This window comes from Nelumbo nucifera, chromosome 8 (genome assembly GCF_055504915.1).
Source record: "Nelumbo nucifera cultivar China Antique chromosome 8, China Antique-T2T, whole genome shotgun sequence".
Taxonomy (NCBI): domain Eukaryota; kingdom Viridiplantae; phylum Streptophyta; class Magnoliopsida; order Proteales; family Nelumbonaceae; genus Nelumbo; species Nelumbo nucifera.
The window spans coordinates 1,213,032-1,231,781 of record NC_142656.1 but is presented as its reverse complement, the minus strand read 5'-3'; the positions used below and the strand labels follow the sequence as shown (position 1 = coordinate 1,231,781).

At 36.5% G+C, this 18,750-nt stretch overlaps 1 protein-coding gene across 1 annotated transcript; it reads right to left on the bottom strand.

Annotated features, from left to right (window-relative positions):
* Positions 1–2,924: 2,924 nt before the first annotated feature.
* LOC104600483 (protein AAL-toxin resistant 7-like) lies at positions 2,925–9,447 on the bottom strand. The gene is made up of 3 exons (XM_010263439.3): positions 9,080–9,447; positions 4,192–8,973; positions 2,925–3,283 (listed from the first exon to the last, which is right to left on the bottom strand). The coding sequence occupies exons 2-3, from the start codon at positions 5,403–5,405 to the stop codon at positions 3,235–3,237; spliced, it is 1,263 nt and encodes a 420-aa protein (XP_010261741.1). The 5' UTR covers positions 5,406–8,973; positions 9,080–9,447; the 3' UTR covers positions 2,925–3,234.
* Between the last annotated feature and the right edge of the window lie 9,303 nt (positions 9,448–18,750).

The window sequence follows — 18,750 nt, the reverse complement described above, 5'->3', positions numbered from 1 at the left end:
TCTTTTCTGAGGAAATAGATCGACACCACCCTGTTTGTAATTATAATATGTTGGAACTGAAGCAACCGAAATTTCTTACCATGTTGCAGTTGAATCCATTAATTTTTTTTTTATAAAAACATTATATTCTTGCCGCTATTTTTCTTAAAACTTTATTTGATTTTATTCCTTTGTTTATTTCACCTCAATAACAAACTCTCTCCCCCAAAAATGCTTGATCTTTTAAATGTTAAAACACCAAAATAATGCATCATTTTAGTGTGCTAAGATTAATATTTGTAGGTTAATCTATATTGGAGTACTTAGGGATGTCAATTTCCCCATTTCCCCATCCCCATGGGGATCCGCCCTGAATGGGGTGGGGATGGGGACGGGGATGATTTTCCTCCCACGGGGATAGGGATGGGGAAATTTTTATCCCCGTTAGCGAGGACGGAGCTGGGACAAGGAGAGCACTCCCCGCCCGCGGGGACCCCGATCCTCGCCCCATGTGATCCCCACTAATATATATATATGTATGCATACGTTATATATGTATATATGTACATATGCATCTATATATTAATATTTTTAAAAATATGGTTGAATATGTTTGAATCTTTTCCAATGATTGTAAATTTTAATTATTTTATTTTTATTCTTTTTAAATAAAATAAAAAAAAAAACAAAAACAAAAATGGTTAACATTATAAAAAATCACAGGGAATGGGGATCCCCGTGGGGATGGGGATGGGGATAACCTTGTCCCCGTTAGCGGGGACGGGGACGGGGACGGGGATGGGGAGAGACCACCCTGCCCCGTTGCCTTTCCTAGGAGTACTTAGTTAAATGGAGTTTACTATTGCAAATTAAGTAACATAAAGCAATTAATGGCGTTTGAATAATTATGGTGTTGAATTTAATTATTTAATAAATTAGGAAAATGCATTTCTACAAGTTAAAAAAAAAATCTTTGGGAGTGATTTGAGCACATCAAGGTTAAACTCCTAATCCCTAATCACTAAGGCTGTGTTTGGAAACAATGCAAATAGAGTGTAAATTCCGGTTCAGGGTAAATTTCCACTCTGGTTAACTTTTGCCTGTGTTTAGCAACATTACATTTATGCATTGACAAATGACAGAAAACACATTTTTCAATGCATATTTATATTGATAATAAAAGTACATCAATAAAAAAGAACTAAATTTGCATTCAAATGGGCTTTTGATAAAAAAATAAAGCATATGCTTTAGCATCCATTACAACTAAAAGTCTGTTTCGTAAGAAGGTAAATTTGTCAGTGCAAAATTAACCCAACTTTGCAATTTATATGGACCGTTTTACACTCTACATATTTGCATTCACACTTATTTGCATCATTTCCAAACGCAGCCTAATACTCAAAGACTACATGCTTTGAAAGAAAATGCCAAAAAAGCTCCCTTGTGTCTTTTCACCAATATGTATCGTGTTGGTGGCTTCCTGATACCCTATAGGGGTCGTATTGGGTCAGCCACTGGTTCAGAGAGTAGTCAAGCCTTAAACTGACTCCTCTAAACCGATTCCAGAAAAAAAATAAGTAAAACATTAAAAAAAAGCACCGATACAGGCCAATATGCCCTACTGATGTATCGGCCCGTGTTGATATTTAGAACCTTGTTTTTCACTAGGGATGTACCCTAATCACCCCTTTTATTTTATCATTTTCCTAATTTTTATTATTTTATAGTTTCTAAGTTATTGAATATAGATCTATACATATTTAATAAAAATCTATGATGCCTAAAAGATATGACAGTAGACAGGCTTTGACCAATCAAAACCCCATGAATTTTGATAAAACACCACCTGAATAGTTACCACTTTTATGATGTTGGTTGATTGGTTATAAGTTTTTTGGTATCATGTCTTTTGAGCATCATAATTAAACCCATTTATTTATTGTTATTATTCAATTTATATTCTATTTCTTAAAATTTTCTTTTTATATTTAATATATTTCATATTCTGTCTTTTCATTTCTAATAGCAAAAAATATAAAATTAACTATGAATAATACACTCCCATTGGCATGCTTCCCACTTTATAACCTCAGCTCCCATGAAGTGAGAGGTTGAGGTTTCACTTACCATTATACTTTTTACTTCGTAATAAAACACGTGGATTCAACTATGATGTTACAAAGATATAATACGGGAAAAACTTATAACCAATCAACCAGCATCATAACAGTGGCAACCAATCAAGAGGATTTTCATCAAAATTCATGAGGGTATCCTACCTTTCCAGCATCATAGGTTTTTTTTTCCTTGTAATATTTATATTTTTGCAAAAAAATAAAAGAGTTGTCACCACTCCCAAGAACTGTAACCTCTATCTCTTATTAAAAGAAAAATCTTCTTCCAGTAATTAATCAAGCAAAGCCGGTCCACTCTTCAGTCCTAAGAGCATAATCGGAACTGGAAGGAAATAAATTGGTGGTCGTTTCCAACTTCACCTGTTTCTGGTGCATCAGAGGAAAAAAATGAGGCCACACCAAGAATTCAAAAATAAACTCCTTTGGTATTTCCTTTCTTAACCACCATTAATGGATTCCATTCTTCAATGACAGCACTAATTGTAGTTATAGCCTTGTAGGCCCAAATGCCAGGACAAGCTCAAACATAACGATTTTAACTTCTTAAATAACCACCGTTAAGCCTTTTACTTTTTCTAGGATCTAGCATGCTCTCCAATCTCCTCTACGAGATTAGGGCTTTCATCCACAACCAGAACCAGAATCGCATGTCATAGTAAGGTGCCAGCCAGCTGGTTGGTAAGATCTCCTGTGTTGGTTATAGTGGAGATTAAGGATCAAATCCACCTGGGTTGGGGGATGAGCTACCTCCCATATAGTCTTTCAAAAGATATTAAAAAAAAAATCGCCGATGGCAGCATTGCAATCTCCAGCAAAAAGGCCCAAAGGGCTGTTTTCATTCTCACCCTAAAGTCTATTATTATTATGTATTTTTATTTGTTACAATAACATGAAGGAAAAACAGAAAGAAAACTTGAGAAATACATTCCGTTTAAACATTCCAAGGAAAGGTAATATCCTTCTTTTCGATTCTCCTTTTCTTTTTCTTTTTCCTTCCTTTCTTCTCTACATTATTTGCATTTATTTTCTCCTTCCTTGCGGCTTTGACATCTTAGCAGAGCCTTCTTAGGAGCAAAACACCAAAGTTAAAAGATTAAAAAAAAGAAAGTGTCACTTATCAGACAATCCACTCGCCATCCATTCCATCAATTTCTCCAATATCCATGCTGCAGAGAAAAACAAAATTCAATGTTAGAGAGAGAGAGAGAGAGATTATTGAGTCTCCAAAACCCGTATCAATCATGCAACCAAAGTAAGCATCCAAGACACGCTACGATGATGTTCATGTTCCTCTCTTAAGCCTCTACGGTGTCTACCCTACCCGCCCATCACTTCGATTTTGCTTCCTCTTGGGCCAGGGCCCATTCTTAAGTTAAAATCGTGAGGTCTATGCTTTGTAATATAGGTAGTGTATGGAAGTGCTTCTTATTTTTAAATGGGCTTTTCAAATAAATATTTATTAAATATGCAGTTTATGAGTGTTTGGTGAAAAAAACACTTATTTTAAAAACAGGATAGCATAAGTATTTTAAGAATAAAAGGACAGGCAACAAAACAAATAAATGCTTCTTTTAAAAAAGCCCAAAATTTTTGTTTCTTCAAAACGGTCTTATTTTGGTGAAGAAGCACTTATTGGGCTTTGTTTTTTAACCCAAACGCCCATTTCCACTTATTTGGGTGTTTTTGGCTTCGTTAAACACTTACAAACTCCCAAACATAGCCTTAGAAGTAGTTACCGACCGACCACAACCAGAAATTGACGCGCCTCATCCTCATTCAATAATCAGTACTCAATACTCAATAATTCGTTCGCTCTTTTAATGAACAATCCCGCTGCTGCAAGCTGCAATTGTGTAGCTTGAGAATTTTTATTGGGCCACGCACACGCTCAACTCGAATGCATGTGGATACAGACATACAGTGGAGGACCAGACCAGGATTTCCAATAGAATGATAGAACGAATTTTTGCTTACTAATGCGTATCGTAATCTCTTAATATGACTTCTCACCAAACAAGGAAATGTAATTAACACAGACAATTAAAAGTTGAGAAATTCTTCAGGAATAACTTACCATGGCAACGCAGGATCTTCTTGTACATAGTCCCCTGGACCTGGACGGTAATCCTCCAATTGCTGTTGTAAGTTACAGTTCTCATTTGCGTTCAACCAAGATGGGAATTCCATCACCTCATCCAATAAATGAAACCCCTCATCTTCTCTCTCTGCTTTCCTCTCCGGATCGATCTCCATTGTCTTCAAGAACTTAAACCACCACGCTGATGTTACTAAGTTCAACCTGTCATTCCACTCCATCTGATGCTGCTCCCCAATCGATCTGATTTCCGCCATTTCCTCGTCATCCATAGCAGGATGTAGGCCTCCCGTCTTGATGCCCGAATCAGTAACGTTGGCAGTAATTGGAAGTGTATCCGGCGATATTGCAGCCAAAGGTACTTCCAAAGAAGAAGAAGAAGATAATGATGAATAGAGTGATGGATTGTTGAAATTGTTGTTGTTGCTATCGGTGCTACTATTATTGTAGAGAGTGGCATCCAAGTAATTGAAATCATGGAAGTTGAGATTGAGGCCAAGGGGTTGCCTGGGGAAGGTGAGATTCAGAGTTTCAGTGGTTGGAAATGGTGCAATAGGGGGAGAGCCCCATGAGAAATTACTAGGACATGAGACAGATGAATTGGAGAGGTTGTCTACATAAGTAGAGAATTTGGTGAGGTCTGACGGGTAGATTCTAGGGTTTCTCCTGGATTTCGTCTTCTCTTGTTGTAGCAAACATGGTTGAGGTGGAGGGTGGAGTGTTTGTGATGGTTGTTGTTGCTGATTATTTGATAGTGATTGTTGCCGCTGCTGCTGCTGCTGTTGCTGTTCGTTGGCCTGTTTCATTGCCGCTCTATGAAACTTAAGTGCGGTCACAATCTCTCTCCTAGCCTCAGCCATATTCAGCAGCCTCTCCTGATAAGGCCTACTGGTATGGAGTCTCCTCCTAACTTGTTTTCTGGGCTGTAGGGACAGTTGGGGTTGATGGACTTGTGGAGTTTTACTGGGGCCTTCATTATTAAATTTTGGGAGGTTTTTGGGGAACCCATCTCCATCCACAATGTCGGGGGCTGTAGGGTTAATACCAGTAGGGTCTTTGGTTTTTGAAGAGGTTAACTGTTTGACAAGACTACGGATGTAAGCACCAGACAGCTGAGGCTCTTCTTTCAGCTTTCGAATTCTTTCTATTTCCATTCCTCCTTTGCTCCCTTGCTTCGTAGATCGACTCCTCATATCTCTCTGCCTGCTGCTTTTCTGTTGTTCTGTTTTTACTTTTGCTCTCTCACCCACTCACCCCACACTTTTGTCTCTGGTAAGTGGTATCAAGTGAAAACGGGATGGAATGTAGAGAGGTCGGTTGGGAGAATCATGGTTTGATTTCCCTTCTCTGAAGACTGGAGGCAAAGTACAACACGGCAAAGGATGCTAGAGAGGGTGGGGGGTCTCACGGGTATTATAAATACTAAATAGCTGGAGACATCGATTCTCAGTCTTCTTTATTTTAAAATAAAAACAAAAACAACAACAAAAATTGAATGAGATTTTCTTTTCCGTTTTTGGAAAAGTTTAGATTGTTATTTGAGGCTTAAATGTTGGCCTTAAATGGGTGGTTGACAGGATGACCTTTTCTTTTTCTGTTTCTGATAAACAACCTATCAGAAGATCCCCTTAATTCCATTTCTGAGAATCTAGTTAATTACAAATGAGTAATGACTAATGACCAGACCAGCTGCTGAGAATGAATCCCTCTATTTCTTCATCCAAGTTCCAAGCCAAGCAGCATGATACGGTTCCAATCAATACCCGACTCCATTATCCGGATATGGATGGATCATGGAACTGAAAGAAAAGCCAGCCATTCATATAAGTTTGTTTTATTGAAATCTACAAGGAAAACCAATACTACAAACAGGAGACTAGGGTCGGCCGGAGCGGATTGAATTTGGATGTTATCCAATCCGAATTAAGATGTTGACATGATAGCCCTGCAAAACCCATCTGACATACAAAGAGAAAGATTGGCATTGCAATCTTCACTAATACTTTTCTTATACCACCACCACCAGACCAGGTTGCCCTTTACCCCAGATAAGTGAGATAACTCACAACTGATAAACATTGGCTATTTTTGTTCTTCTAGAAATGGTTACAAATTTACAATTGAATTGACTAGAACGCCCATTCCAATGCCAACAAGAAACCTTGTTCTGATAAGGATCCCTGCGCAACTGTTATACTCATTCCCCGGCCCATCACCTCTCTACGTTGCTACAGCCTACAGAATGGGTGGGTTTGTTTTTTTATCTGTACTACTCGCTCCTTTGTTAATATAAAACCGCATGCACCATACACCACATATCTAGAATATTGTGAGTGAGTTCAGATGATTGCTCGTGTTGACATGTCTTCGATGAAGATGCATCTATAAGCATTTCAATCTTCAAAAGGGCTGCCCTACAGGCTACAGGCTACAGGCTACAGCCAGCTAGGTTGTACACACGATATTCCAATTATGTGGTATTAGATGCAATAAATTATGGGGGTTTAGTTCTGGTCATTAAAGGCCTTGATTCAATTACATTTACATCAAGTTGGGATCAGTGGGTTTTCCTAAACAACCTACAATATCATCTGCCAATCTGCCATGTGGAGGGGATGACGTGGCCAATGGGATCTATGTACCAAGTAGGCGGGACCTCATGGATTGACCACCTTCTCAATCCTCCAATGCACAACTTCCCTCTACCCCACCATTTACTATAGTTGTTTTCTGCAAACAATATTGCCTATTGAAGGTTTTAATATTTTAATATTAAACTTGTCCAGACTCTAGACTCTTGAAAGATTATTTTATTATGCATTGCTCTCTGTGGTCTGTGCAGCAAAAATTAAAAAAATAAAATAAAAAAAGTTTTGGGGCTCAAATTTACTTCATGAATAGAAGTAATTAGTCAGAGGAAATTGTGGGCCCATTACCAATTAGTCACAGTCCTCTTCTCTAAAGAACCGGACTGGCATGTCCACTCCTGACTCCTACAGTTCCACTACATTATATGAGAAAACTGTATGCATGGGACCAGACTTCCTCATAAATGTCAGCAAAAAAGAAGAAAGAAGAAGAATCCCCATTGCTGTTGCAAACTATTCTTCCTTTTAGTTCCTTCCTGCTTTGTTTTTTTCCTTCACATTTGTTATTTAACATTTTTTTTTTGTGTGTGTGTGTAATTTCCAAAGTTGAAATACAACAAAATTGCAGAAAATGATTAAGGTCTATTTGTGAAACAAGGAATTTTGGACCTCCATAATCCACACAATATGTTTAAGGACAGAAAAGAAATAATAATCTATAATCATACATCTCTCCTATTTTAAAAGGATTTGTTTTTTTTTTTTTTCTTCTCCCTTCTTTTCCCCAGTTTCTTTTACCATGTTTTTTTATGTTTTTACCTCTCCTTCTTTTCTATTCGAATTCTAATTGGTGGTGGCAGAGGCATGGTTTCTGTATCTTTTAGCAGAGCCCATGCAGCAATAACAGTAGAAGTAAAGCCGGGAGATGGGAATTCATTGCTGCTTTAAATATAAATAAATAAATAAATACATATACTTCTTCACAAAATAAACTTTTCAGGAAAGAACTACTCCACTACATATTCATGTAAAACAGATTGCACGTCTGTCACTTTTAATTCACACTTTCAAGTGTTGTACAGTTGGGGAGGATATGCATCATTTCACCATTTTCGTCTCTTTTTTAGGTTTAAGATACATTTGTTTCAACTTTCAACTTTCAACGTAGGAGGAATGAGAAGAAGTTCTGAATTTTTCATTTCCCAAACACTACCCCCATACAATTTATCGGATTGGAAGGTTGATCCTAATTAGTAATTACTAATATCTTATCTTAACATGGGATTTTATAGATTATTTACAGTAGAAACAATTGGAGTTTTTCTAATTGTTCCATTTTAATGTTCTTCTTCTTTTTTTCTTTTTTTTTTGCAGAATAAAATAATTAGAATGACATTTTGACTTATAAATTTATAACAAATGTATGTTTTATCTTCTACAAGTTTGAGATTAGGAAAGAAATCTTTTGTTTCGTATACCCACAACAATATAATGCATGATTCAATAGTCTATTGTTTAATTATCTGAAAAGTCATTAATTCTAGGACATTACCCTGCTACTTGAACTACATTCGGCCATTGGAAAGCCATTAATATATAGGAGCCCATGTTGAAGGTAGAAAGTAGAAACCAGAGTGTTGTTCTACACAAATCGCGTACATGAAAGCTTCTGAGACTTACAAGAGAGAATGGTATACAAAATCAAATATTTCTCCGTTATAACTAGATAAAAACAGAACAATAAGAAATAAGAAGGATAATGGACATTCTGTCCTTGCATGAACAGTGACGTCTCTGAAGCTAATGGACAAATAATGGATGAAATCAAACAATTACATCTTGATCTATAATACATCCTTATTCCATACACAAGATATAAGAAAAAATATAGCATCCAAAGATTTCTTTTACCAGAAGGAAGCTTTGTAGCGAAAAGCAAAATCCCATGAACCAAGTAGGGAAAAAAAATTAAATGAATCGATATATCCTCTAAATTAAAGGAGACTACAAAAAAAAAATAGCCCAAAATGATGTCAAAATCTTGTAAATGAGATGTCGGTTAAAAGACTAATGTTTGTAATGTGTAATACCAGTATCTTGATTCTTGAATCAAAATGGTTGACCAATTTGCACTAATCTTTTCACGGTTGGCTACCCAGTTACATCTCAACATCTGATGAGTAAGTAGAATAGAATAGTATAGTCTGAAGGTTATTATTTTTATATTTATATATAAATATATGTTATATGTCAACATGAGAAGAAAAAGGAAAACAGACCTGTGTGGATAATATCAAGCAAGGATGCATGGCTTCTTTCTGAAAAAGAAAAAAAAGAAAACCCTGGTTCCGCCAATCGCTTCAAGAGCAGAGGCTTGAGATAAAGATTGACTTCAACGAATGACATTAGCCCACGAAACCCTTATACAAGCTCAAACACACAACTCTCTCTGGAGCCTGGATTCCATTCATACTGCTGGTAGTGGTGAGAAAAATCTGTTAACCTTTTATCTGATTTTACGGATAGAGTCCCCAATTTGAGTGGGAAGAAAAAGGCTATATTAAAATGAAGAAATAGATCTGAGTGGTATCTTTCAGTCACTGTGGGCTTGCAGACCTGGTGGTTTCTGAGGGAGACTGTTCCCTATTTCCTTCTCTCTCTCTCTCATTTTTAATACAGAAATACTTGTTTTTTACATTTTTTTTTATATAATTGCATGCTTGCTTTCTAAATTGCTGAAAAGCAAGTGGGGCGTCATAAATCTGGCAGGATGTTATCACCTTACCATTGGGTCCTTTTCATGAAGCTATTGAATGAATGGTATTATTGTTTTGTTTATTTTAACGTCTCTATCTCTCTCCCTAATTATGTATTTGTTTTTTCTTTTTTTTTTTGAAGATACATTCAAACTCTTCTTAATCCTAATTCCAGTTTGTGGGGGATGGGTCAGATGGGACTCCATTCCATTTCCGTACAGAGTTTTAACAAATTTGCAATTTTCCAAGGCAGTTTGTATTCTTATGAGTTTTGATCAACACAGGATCTTTATGTAAAAAGTGATTAATTTAAGACATAAACGAGCATAGGGTGGGTTGGTTGATGTTGTTGGAAGCTAAAAGGCCCAAATGGGTCCACACTCCACACCTAGAACAGTTAATATTCATATGGGTAATATTTAAAGACAAAATAATGGGACCACCAGTAATGACTGACGGAGTTGATGTGATGGGTCAGAATCAAACGGCTAATTTTTGGGTGGGTGGGGAAGAAAGCTGGTAGTGCTGAGTGTCACGTACACGTAGCTCCAATCAGAAGGAGGACCCCACGTGGGATGGAAGAGAAGGGACCAGGAGAAGGCACGCGTCCCTTACCTGGCTACAAGGCCAAGTAAAGGCTGCAAGGGCAATTAAGAGAATTAATATTTGTGTACGAAAAAATGGTTTGAATTTAGAGTTATTAACTGTTTAAAATTGATTCCACTCTATTCTTGATCTTCCACTCCTCCCTTCCTCCATTCACATACCGATACCGGACGCGACGATACATCCAAATTTACTACTCTCATTTATTGGGTTTTGGGGGAGGAGGGGAGAGTCTTCATTCGTTCCTCCTCACTCCTCAGATCAGATTTGGTATACACAGAAAGAGAGAGACTGAGAGAGACCACCCCACCCATCATGCATCGATCTCTGAATATATCTGATCTCCTCTTCTCTTTTATAATCTCTCGAAGTTGTGGTGAGGTCACTTTCCAATATAAGTGGGGGCAGCACTGGACCATTGCATTTTCATTAACAGTCATAATTAACAAACAAAAAAGGAAGAAGAAGAAGAAGAGGACGATGAAAAGAAGATTGATTGCAGATAAATGCAATAGTGTTTGTCACTTTGGCTCAAGGGTTCAGAAACTTGTTTCTGGACGTGCATGCAAGGATGAATGAACATGAGAGAGAGAGAGAGAGAAAAGACATACACTGGATTCGAAATTCAAAGGAGACAAAACCCTTTTTAGGCTCTTCCTTACTTTTGGATACTCGTGGGGTAGCAACTTGCAATTAATGAAACAAAAAGCATAGAGAGTAGATAGAAAGACGCTCTTCCTTTACATTTTAGAGACGTATCCTACTACAATTACAATTAGTCAACACTCACTCTACCGTGGGACTATATAACTCCCTAGGAAAGAGTTATCTCTCTAGTCTTCTTGTGTGGTTTTGGTTTGGTGTCCAAATTTCTTTATTTATTTATCTGAGCAAATAAATAAAAGATAATAATTAATCAGAAAAAGCAAGAGGAAATGAGCCCCATGACATGAGCCTCGTTTGTTTTAGTAGATCTTGACAACTCCATATTCCATAACCTAACATGAGCACTCTTTTTAAAAGTGTTAACCCCTTCCCCTTGGGTTAGGTCATACTCATAGGTGTGCCAACAGTTGGGTCGGGGTCGGATTATTGCAGCCTGGCTCTGGCTCTGGCTCTGACTCTGGTTCTGATTTTGGTTTTGGTTCTGAAAATTGAATTGAAGTTGATTGATTCGTCTTTCCTCTGCCACCGTTTTCCAGGTGGCCATGGGAAGCCTCCAAGTGGGCCGTATTAACGGCAACTGCTAAGTCACGCCCCGCCTCGCTACCAAATTTTTTGCTTGTAGAGAATTGGACATACAAATACAGAATGCCCAAACCAATAGGCAATAATGGTTCCGCCTCCGTCTAGGATTACAGTCGGGTCGTATTATGATAGGATCTAGTTACATCCAAATTCGATCTGATCGTTTACCTCCAAATCCGAAATCCAAATTACCCGACTCGGATCGGATGATTTGTTAATTCTTATTGAATCCAATGGGGTTAAATTCAATCCAATTACTACACGCATGAAGGTTTTAGCATCTAAATCCATTAATTGACACTGACAAGTGACAGCCCTAGTTCCATCATCCTCGTTTCATGCAATTTCTACGTTCTGTTGATGACAAGTATGCACCTGCACACTCACCCGTCTTATTTAATCCACGTTTATATCATAGAAGAAAAGAGAAATCAACCGCGGGTATTCGAGTCAATAACCATAAGAAATGCACACTTTTCACAGGTATTTGTGACCACAATATCCCATGTGGGTTCTCGGTCATGGATCGAATTTTTGAATCAGATCAGACAATATTTGAATTAGAACCCAATTAAAAAAAATTGATATTTGAATTCTATTCGATATTTGATGGATATTGAAAATTAATATTTAAATTTGAATTTGATTAAATATTCGAATATTTGATTTGATTTGATTTGAATTCAATTAAATATTTGAATATTCGATTTGATTTGAATTCAACTAATTAATTATTTTAAGTAATTAATAAATATATAAAATAAATACTTTATTTATATAAAGTATATAAATATAAAAATTATTTTTATAATTTAATTATATATATATATATATATATATATTATAAAACATTTAAAAATTGTATATGTTATATATAAGAATTAAATAATCGATCGAATTTGACCAATTAGATATTTGAATTATCTGAATTCAATTCAATTATATTAAATCTCGAATTAGAAATGACACTCCTACGACACCAGCTTTCTTTTTGGGAGGGCTTTCAGTTTCTAGATTTGCAAGATCGGCCCTATACAAAAAGCGTAGAAGTTATGTTTTTTTTTTTTTTTGATAAAACCAAAGATTGCTGCACAAAGCACGACACCAAGGTTGCATTTGGAAATGATGCAAATTAGTGTGAATATGTAAAACAGTTCATATAAATTGCAAAGTTGGGTTAGTTTTGCATTGACAAATTTACTTTCTTACCAAACATACTTTTAGTTGTAATTGATGCAAACATCAATTCCTATAAAAGCATATGCTTTTTTCTTTATCAAAAGCCCACTTGAATGCAAATTTACATTTTTTTTTATTGATGTACTTTTATATCTTATTATCAATGTAAATATGCATTAATCCGTCATTTGTCAATGCATAAATGCAATGTTATCGAACACATACAAAAGTGAACCAGAGTGCAAATTTACCCTAAACCAGGATTTACACTTCATTTGTATTGTTTCCAAATGCAGCCCAAGAATCAAACAAACAAATAAAAAAGAAACCCCTAGGAAAATCTAAAGAAGAAGAACCAATTTCCTCGATAGAAATGTATGTTAAAAAATCAGCAGTTTGATTAGCCTCGCAAAAGACATGACGATAGTAGATCCCGCAATCCAACAAGTCTCCGATGCGATGGCAATCCTCAATTATGTTCTTTCATCTCCACGGCAGCAGCACAAGCTTCCTCACGTAGTCAATGACTACTACTAGTTTTGAGTCTCCTTCAAAGATGATAGGATGGCATCGAAATTCGAGAGCAAGGTTGTGGACCTCTCAGGAAGCACATGCTTCAGCAAGATTAATAGAACTTAGCCCAGAATATAAACCTTTAAGTCCAATACCTCACCAAAGCGATTTCTATCTTTGCCCAAAGTGGGGAGTGGTTAAGATGTAGAAATCAATTTGCAGTTTCTGAGGCTGCACCACCAACCCCAAATTGCATTGTCCTCTGACTTTAAAAACACCAAATTATGATCAATGATATTCCAAACCTGCTTTGCATAGGAGCAATCCTTGAAGATATGATCAACATCTTCCTCATCTTCACAAATTCCTAAGGTTCTATCAATATTGAATCCCTTATTACAAAGATTAATTTTAGAGGGGAGCTTATTAGTCAAAAGCATGTACATGAATAGCTTCAATTTTGGGGTGCACTTTACTTAATTCAGATATCAAATCTGAATTAAAATCCGGAAATGTACCAAATCCGGCTTTTCAATGAAACTAGTTTTAGTAGCTCTTCAAAGTGGTCCCATCAACACGACTCGATCAAAGCTGAAGGCTGAAGCCCTCCCAAACGGTTCGTAATTGAACTCGTATGATACCTCTTTTATTTCAACTCCTAATGACTTCCTAGCGAAGGTAGTACTTAGCCTGCTAGCAATTTCTCTAACTGATTGTAGGAGAAACATGGGGTTGAGTCCAGTCCCACCTTCAGCCAGATGGGTGAGATGGGGAACAAAAACACTTCTTCGCAACAATACACGCTGTGCTCGTTAGAGTTACCGTTATTTTTTTTTTTCCTTTTAGTATTAAATAAAATAATACACACAACACACTACAAGAGAATCAAGGGTAGGAAATTAAACTGTTGTTGACATCGATGCAACCTCTCTCTCTCTCTCTCTCAATGCCTCTTTTAACCAAAATGATAATAAAAAATTTAATAGAAGAAGAAGAAAAAAAAGAGTGAATGAAAGAATTTGGCTATTAATAAGGCTGCAAACAATTTTATTTTCACTATAATATTAAATCACCGATTATGCATTAAAAGAACCTATAATTAGCATATTAATCAAAAAACTGTGTTAAACTTAACCCATGGTATCATAGAATTTATAAAAATTACAGAAAATATGCAAAAAGTGGATACATCCATTATATTATATATTCATCATATTAATCTAAAATAAATATAAGAAATAAGATATAAGTGGCTAAAATACACAAAAAAAAATTCATGACCCACTGATCAAACAATTTAATTAACTAGTTATATTATTATGTTGTGGACCAAGTCAAACATTTTCTACGAGTGATTTATAGGTGAAACAGATCAAGAAATCTGGCTGAATGACAGGGATTGTGGATTAAAATTAAACAGGTGTACTTCGTTCTTATTAGTAAAATTGAAGCTAATGCATTTTTTTCTTGCCTGTTTGGGTAAGTCTACATGTAGATGTATATACTTGTTGGCAGCGTTTAAAATCATAAGCATCCCCTTAGTACCGTAGACAACTTTTTTTTTTTTCATTCTGCTGTATTTGTTTGAGGTGTAAACTGATAAGTGCACGGTGGAAATCAACGAGGCTCCAATTGCAACGGGATCTGCTCCTCACACGGGGGCGCCTCACATGCACATCCACCATGCATTGGGAACATCTTCCATTAATAACGGGAGATGTTCCCAATGCATGGTACAATGTGCATGTGAAGCGCAAGTGAGTCGCCCTGTGTGAGGAGTAGATCCAGTTTCGCTCCAATTTAGCTGAGTGTAAATGAGGACCAGATCATAAGACCCATGCATTTTACACAATTACACAATTTACACTAATCACGTTTAGTTACCAACAACATTAAACTACACTTGGCAATTTTGATGCTCTATTTGTTGAATAGAAGAAAGGAGAGAGAGAGATTTTCAAACTTAAGGGTGAGCAAATGTTATCAAGTAATTTTATCACTTGGCCATTGAGTTACTTTAATGCCATGTTTGGTTTGAAGGAAAAGGTAGGGAAAGGAAGGAAAAAGTAGAAAAAACATATACAAGGTTTGTGAAGACTTCCTTACCTCTCCCTTCGTTTCCTTACTTTTTCCTTCAAACCAAACACATCGTAAGTGATTTTATCATTTGTTTTCATATTAATATTCGAACATGTATTATAAGTAGTGTAAAAGGTAATATTTGCAAAATTTAAATTTAAATTATAAGTTTTGAACTAACTTAATTTAATCAATAAAGATAATATAAGTTTTAAACTATATATATCATATTTATTGAAAATCAAATTTTTAAAGAACATGTTTTATTTCAAGGAGAGTAAACAAAGAATAGGTTCCACAAGTAAACCATGGAACCACCAAGGCCAAAACCGATCCTGGAACCAACCTTCACAGATTAGGTTCTGGTTCCAAAAACCTGTAACTGACCCCTATATAGGGCAGATTCCAGATTCTACCATGGAACTGAACCAAACTGACCCATGCTCACCCCTATTCGAATTTCGAACTAGACAGATGGGAATCGAATCTAGAAAGCCAAGAATTTTTGGCACTATAGTTCTTCATTCTTCAAAGTTCAGAACCAAGAAAGTGATACAAAATAAAAGTGAACACCTTGTAAACATCCTCCATCTATTGCTTGTCGGTCTGAGATTCCATAGCGCCTGTCTAGATATCTTGCCAACAAATCACGTTCCAACTCCCTTCCAACATGATCTGGTGAGATGTGCAGTGTCAGATCATGTTGGAAGGGTGTTGGAATGTGATTTATTGGCAGGAGATCCCAACTCCCATAGTGCAATTTTGTCCATCAACTCCCAAAAAGGAGGGAATACCAAGAGTCAAAGACCCTCCATTAATCAAGGTTCCCAAATAAGTCAATATTACATGCACTATATCTAGGGGTGTCAATTGAACTGGATTTGGTCCAATCCGAACCAGTCCAATGCAAGTCCATTACAAATGGACCTGATCCAATCAAGTCCAATGAATATTTTGGACCGGTCCAGTTTAATGTTTGGACCGTTTAATCTGTTCAAATTCATGTTAATTTAGATTGGTTCTAACTCAAACCTGGTCAATTGTTCTCATCTTGTATCAATGGACCAGATATTAGTTTAGCCCAATATAAATTCATTACGGATGGACTAGGTTCGATCCAATATGTCTTATTGGTCCTTCCAATCCGTCCAAATTCAATATATCTTAATGGTCTATCCAATCCATCTAAATTGATTTTGATTTGGACGGAGTACAACCCAAAACCAGTCCATTGACACCCCTAACAATATCCAGCTTTGTCAAATACTTGAGCAAGCTAAGCAACCCAAATTGACAGCAGGGTTGTTTTAGAATCATCATCCTCATGAGTCACGATTACCATTATACCCATCATCACATATTCACATTCATGATTCATCCTAAATAGTAACCAAGGTTTTAAAAACCAACCAATAAATGCAACCGCTTTGGCCACCAGCTAACAAAGAATCAAAGAATGAAAGAAGAAATGGAGTAATCGCAGGCTACCTCAAATCTCTCCCCGACCCCTATCCCTCTCTCTCTCTTTCCCCCTACCAACCGATCAATTGCTTTCTCTTTTCACCATCAACCAGTCAACCCTCAACCCTTCTCTTGTTTTTTACTTTTTTGTTATTTTAGTTTTAAAAATAATATTCACTTTCTATTATTAAACCAAGAACCGTTGCTCGAATTGAACAGTTCGACCATCTACATCAACAGTTTTTAGGAAAACCTGGGCTAGGTAAAAACAAAACTAGATAAGGGATCGATCTCCAAAATAACGTTTGGACCACAGTCAATGATAATTTTAAAAAAATGGTCTTAGGACAGCACTTGAAACCTTCGTCATTGTCGCCTAGTTTGAGGATTTAGAACTTTAAGTTGCTAATTTGTGTGAAAAATTCTGGAGGAGATTTTTTTGGTTATTTAAAAATTCCCAAGGTAAACTACAAGCTATCCGTGGTAAAGGTGTTTTTTCATAGTTGAGTTCCTGTTTCATCTAGTTCACAAGCACAACTGGTTTGATAGTTCCAAGACCAACAAAATTCCCATTTTTTGAACATTAAAAAAGATAATTTTTTTAGCACAAGTATACAACCACATGGTCCAAAAAGAAGACTGATGTGGCCAAGTGATTTTGTGTATCTCGGGCCATATTCCTTTATTATAAAATATAATATATTTTTTATACACATGAAAAAACATATAATTATATATACTTGTTAATATATCATATGTACTTTCATAGATCATATTCTATTCTTAACATACTCTATATCATTATTCATGTGATAAACAGTAAATGATTTGCTTCTATAGGAGGCAGTCCTTTTCGGCCATGCCGCCATGCATCGACAACATCTCTATACTTGTATCTTTTTATTCATGGAAAGAGATTCTCAATAAACGTCTGAAAAAGGCTGTGAGAATGTTGTGAACACAATTTTGTGAATACCAAATCCCGTTTCCTATTATACATATCAATCACACAAAAAAGCTGGCAATGTATTGTATAATTCAGAACATAACCACAACCATGCATAAGAAACCTATGATGGTTCAAAACCATCCCCCATCAAAACGACAAGCCACAGGATGCACGTTAATTAGTAATTCACTCACCAGTCACGTCACCACTCTTATTCAGTTAGGGTCTCAAGAGTCAAGAGTCCACCAGGAAATGGGAATTGCACTTGCTTCTTAGGATGATCTTTCTCATCTTTTTTTCTTGCTTTTGGTATCACAGTCGGCCAGTTGCACACTAAATTTAATCTTTCGTTTGACACGCCTTTTCAAGAATCCCACCATATCTGTAATGGCTAAGAATAAAACAATTACAAAAAGTCGTTCTTTATTAAGTACCAACATTCTCTTGTTTCTTTCTGAAAACTGGTCTTCTCTTTTATATGCACGGACGCCCATGGTTTTTAAAAACGAACCGGTGACCGAACTGGTCAGAGGTCCGGTTACCGGTTCGAATGGTTAACCGGCCGGTTCTGCGGTTTGCTGACCAAAATCAACGGTTTTGGAGAAAAATGGAACCGGTCAGGTGACCATTCCCGGTTTTTCGGTCCGACCGTCCGGTCCGGTTTTGAAAACAGTGCTTGAGACTACTTACCAGTTACCATCCAAACTTGTAAGAAGGCCAGATTGCTAATACAAGGATCCTCTATTATTTATTAGAGGATGGTAATTTGAAAGCCGAAGAACAAACTCATTCCATAAATGTTAAGCCTCGAGTCTTCCTGTATCTCTATGATTCCATTCTGGAGCATATACTTCATGTCTCAAAAAATAGAGGATTAGATCATGTGACAGAAGCTGGGCCATATTATTAAAATGGAATGCCCCAATAGCAATGTAAAAAATAGCAATATAACTTGACAAATTTGAATAGTTACAATGAAATATGCTATTTTAACAACCGAACCGTACCTTTTCTGGTCCGAGTAAAATGTCTGACATCTGTATATAGACTATAGTATAGTGTTCCAATCAGGAAGCAGAAGTCACCACCTCGCGGTTATTGAAACATCACATATACATCTACTTCGTAACATGATGCTGTGGACTGGTGTGGTTGTGTG

Bases quoted from the DNA above. Each gene is read 5' to 3' on its own strand.
- LOC104600483 (XM_010263439.3), bottom strand. From the start codon at position 5,405: ATGAGGAGTCGATCTACGAAGCAAGGGAGCAAAGGAGGAATGGAAATA. The intron at 3,284-4,191 runs GTAAGTTATTCC...TTTTCTCTGCAG, and splicing joins GAAGATCCTGCGTTGCCATG to CATGGATATTGGAGAAATTG.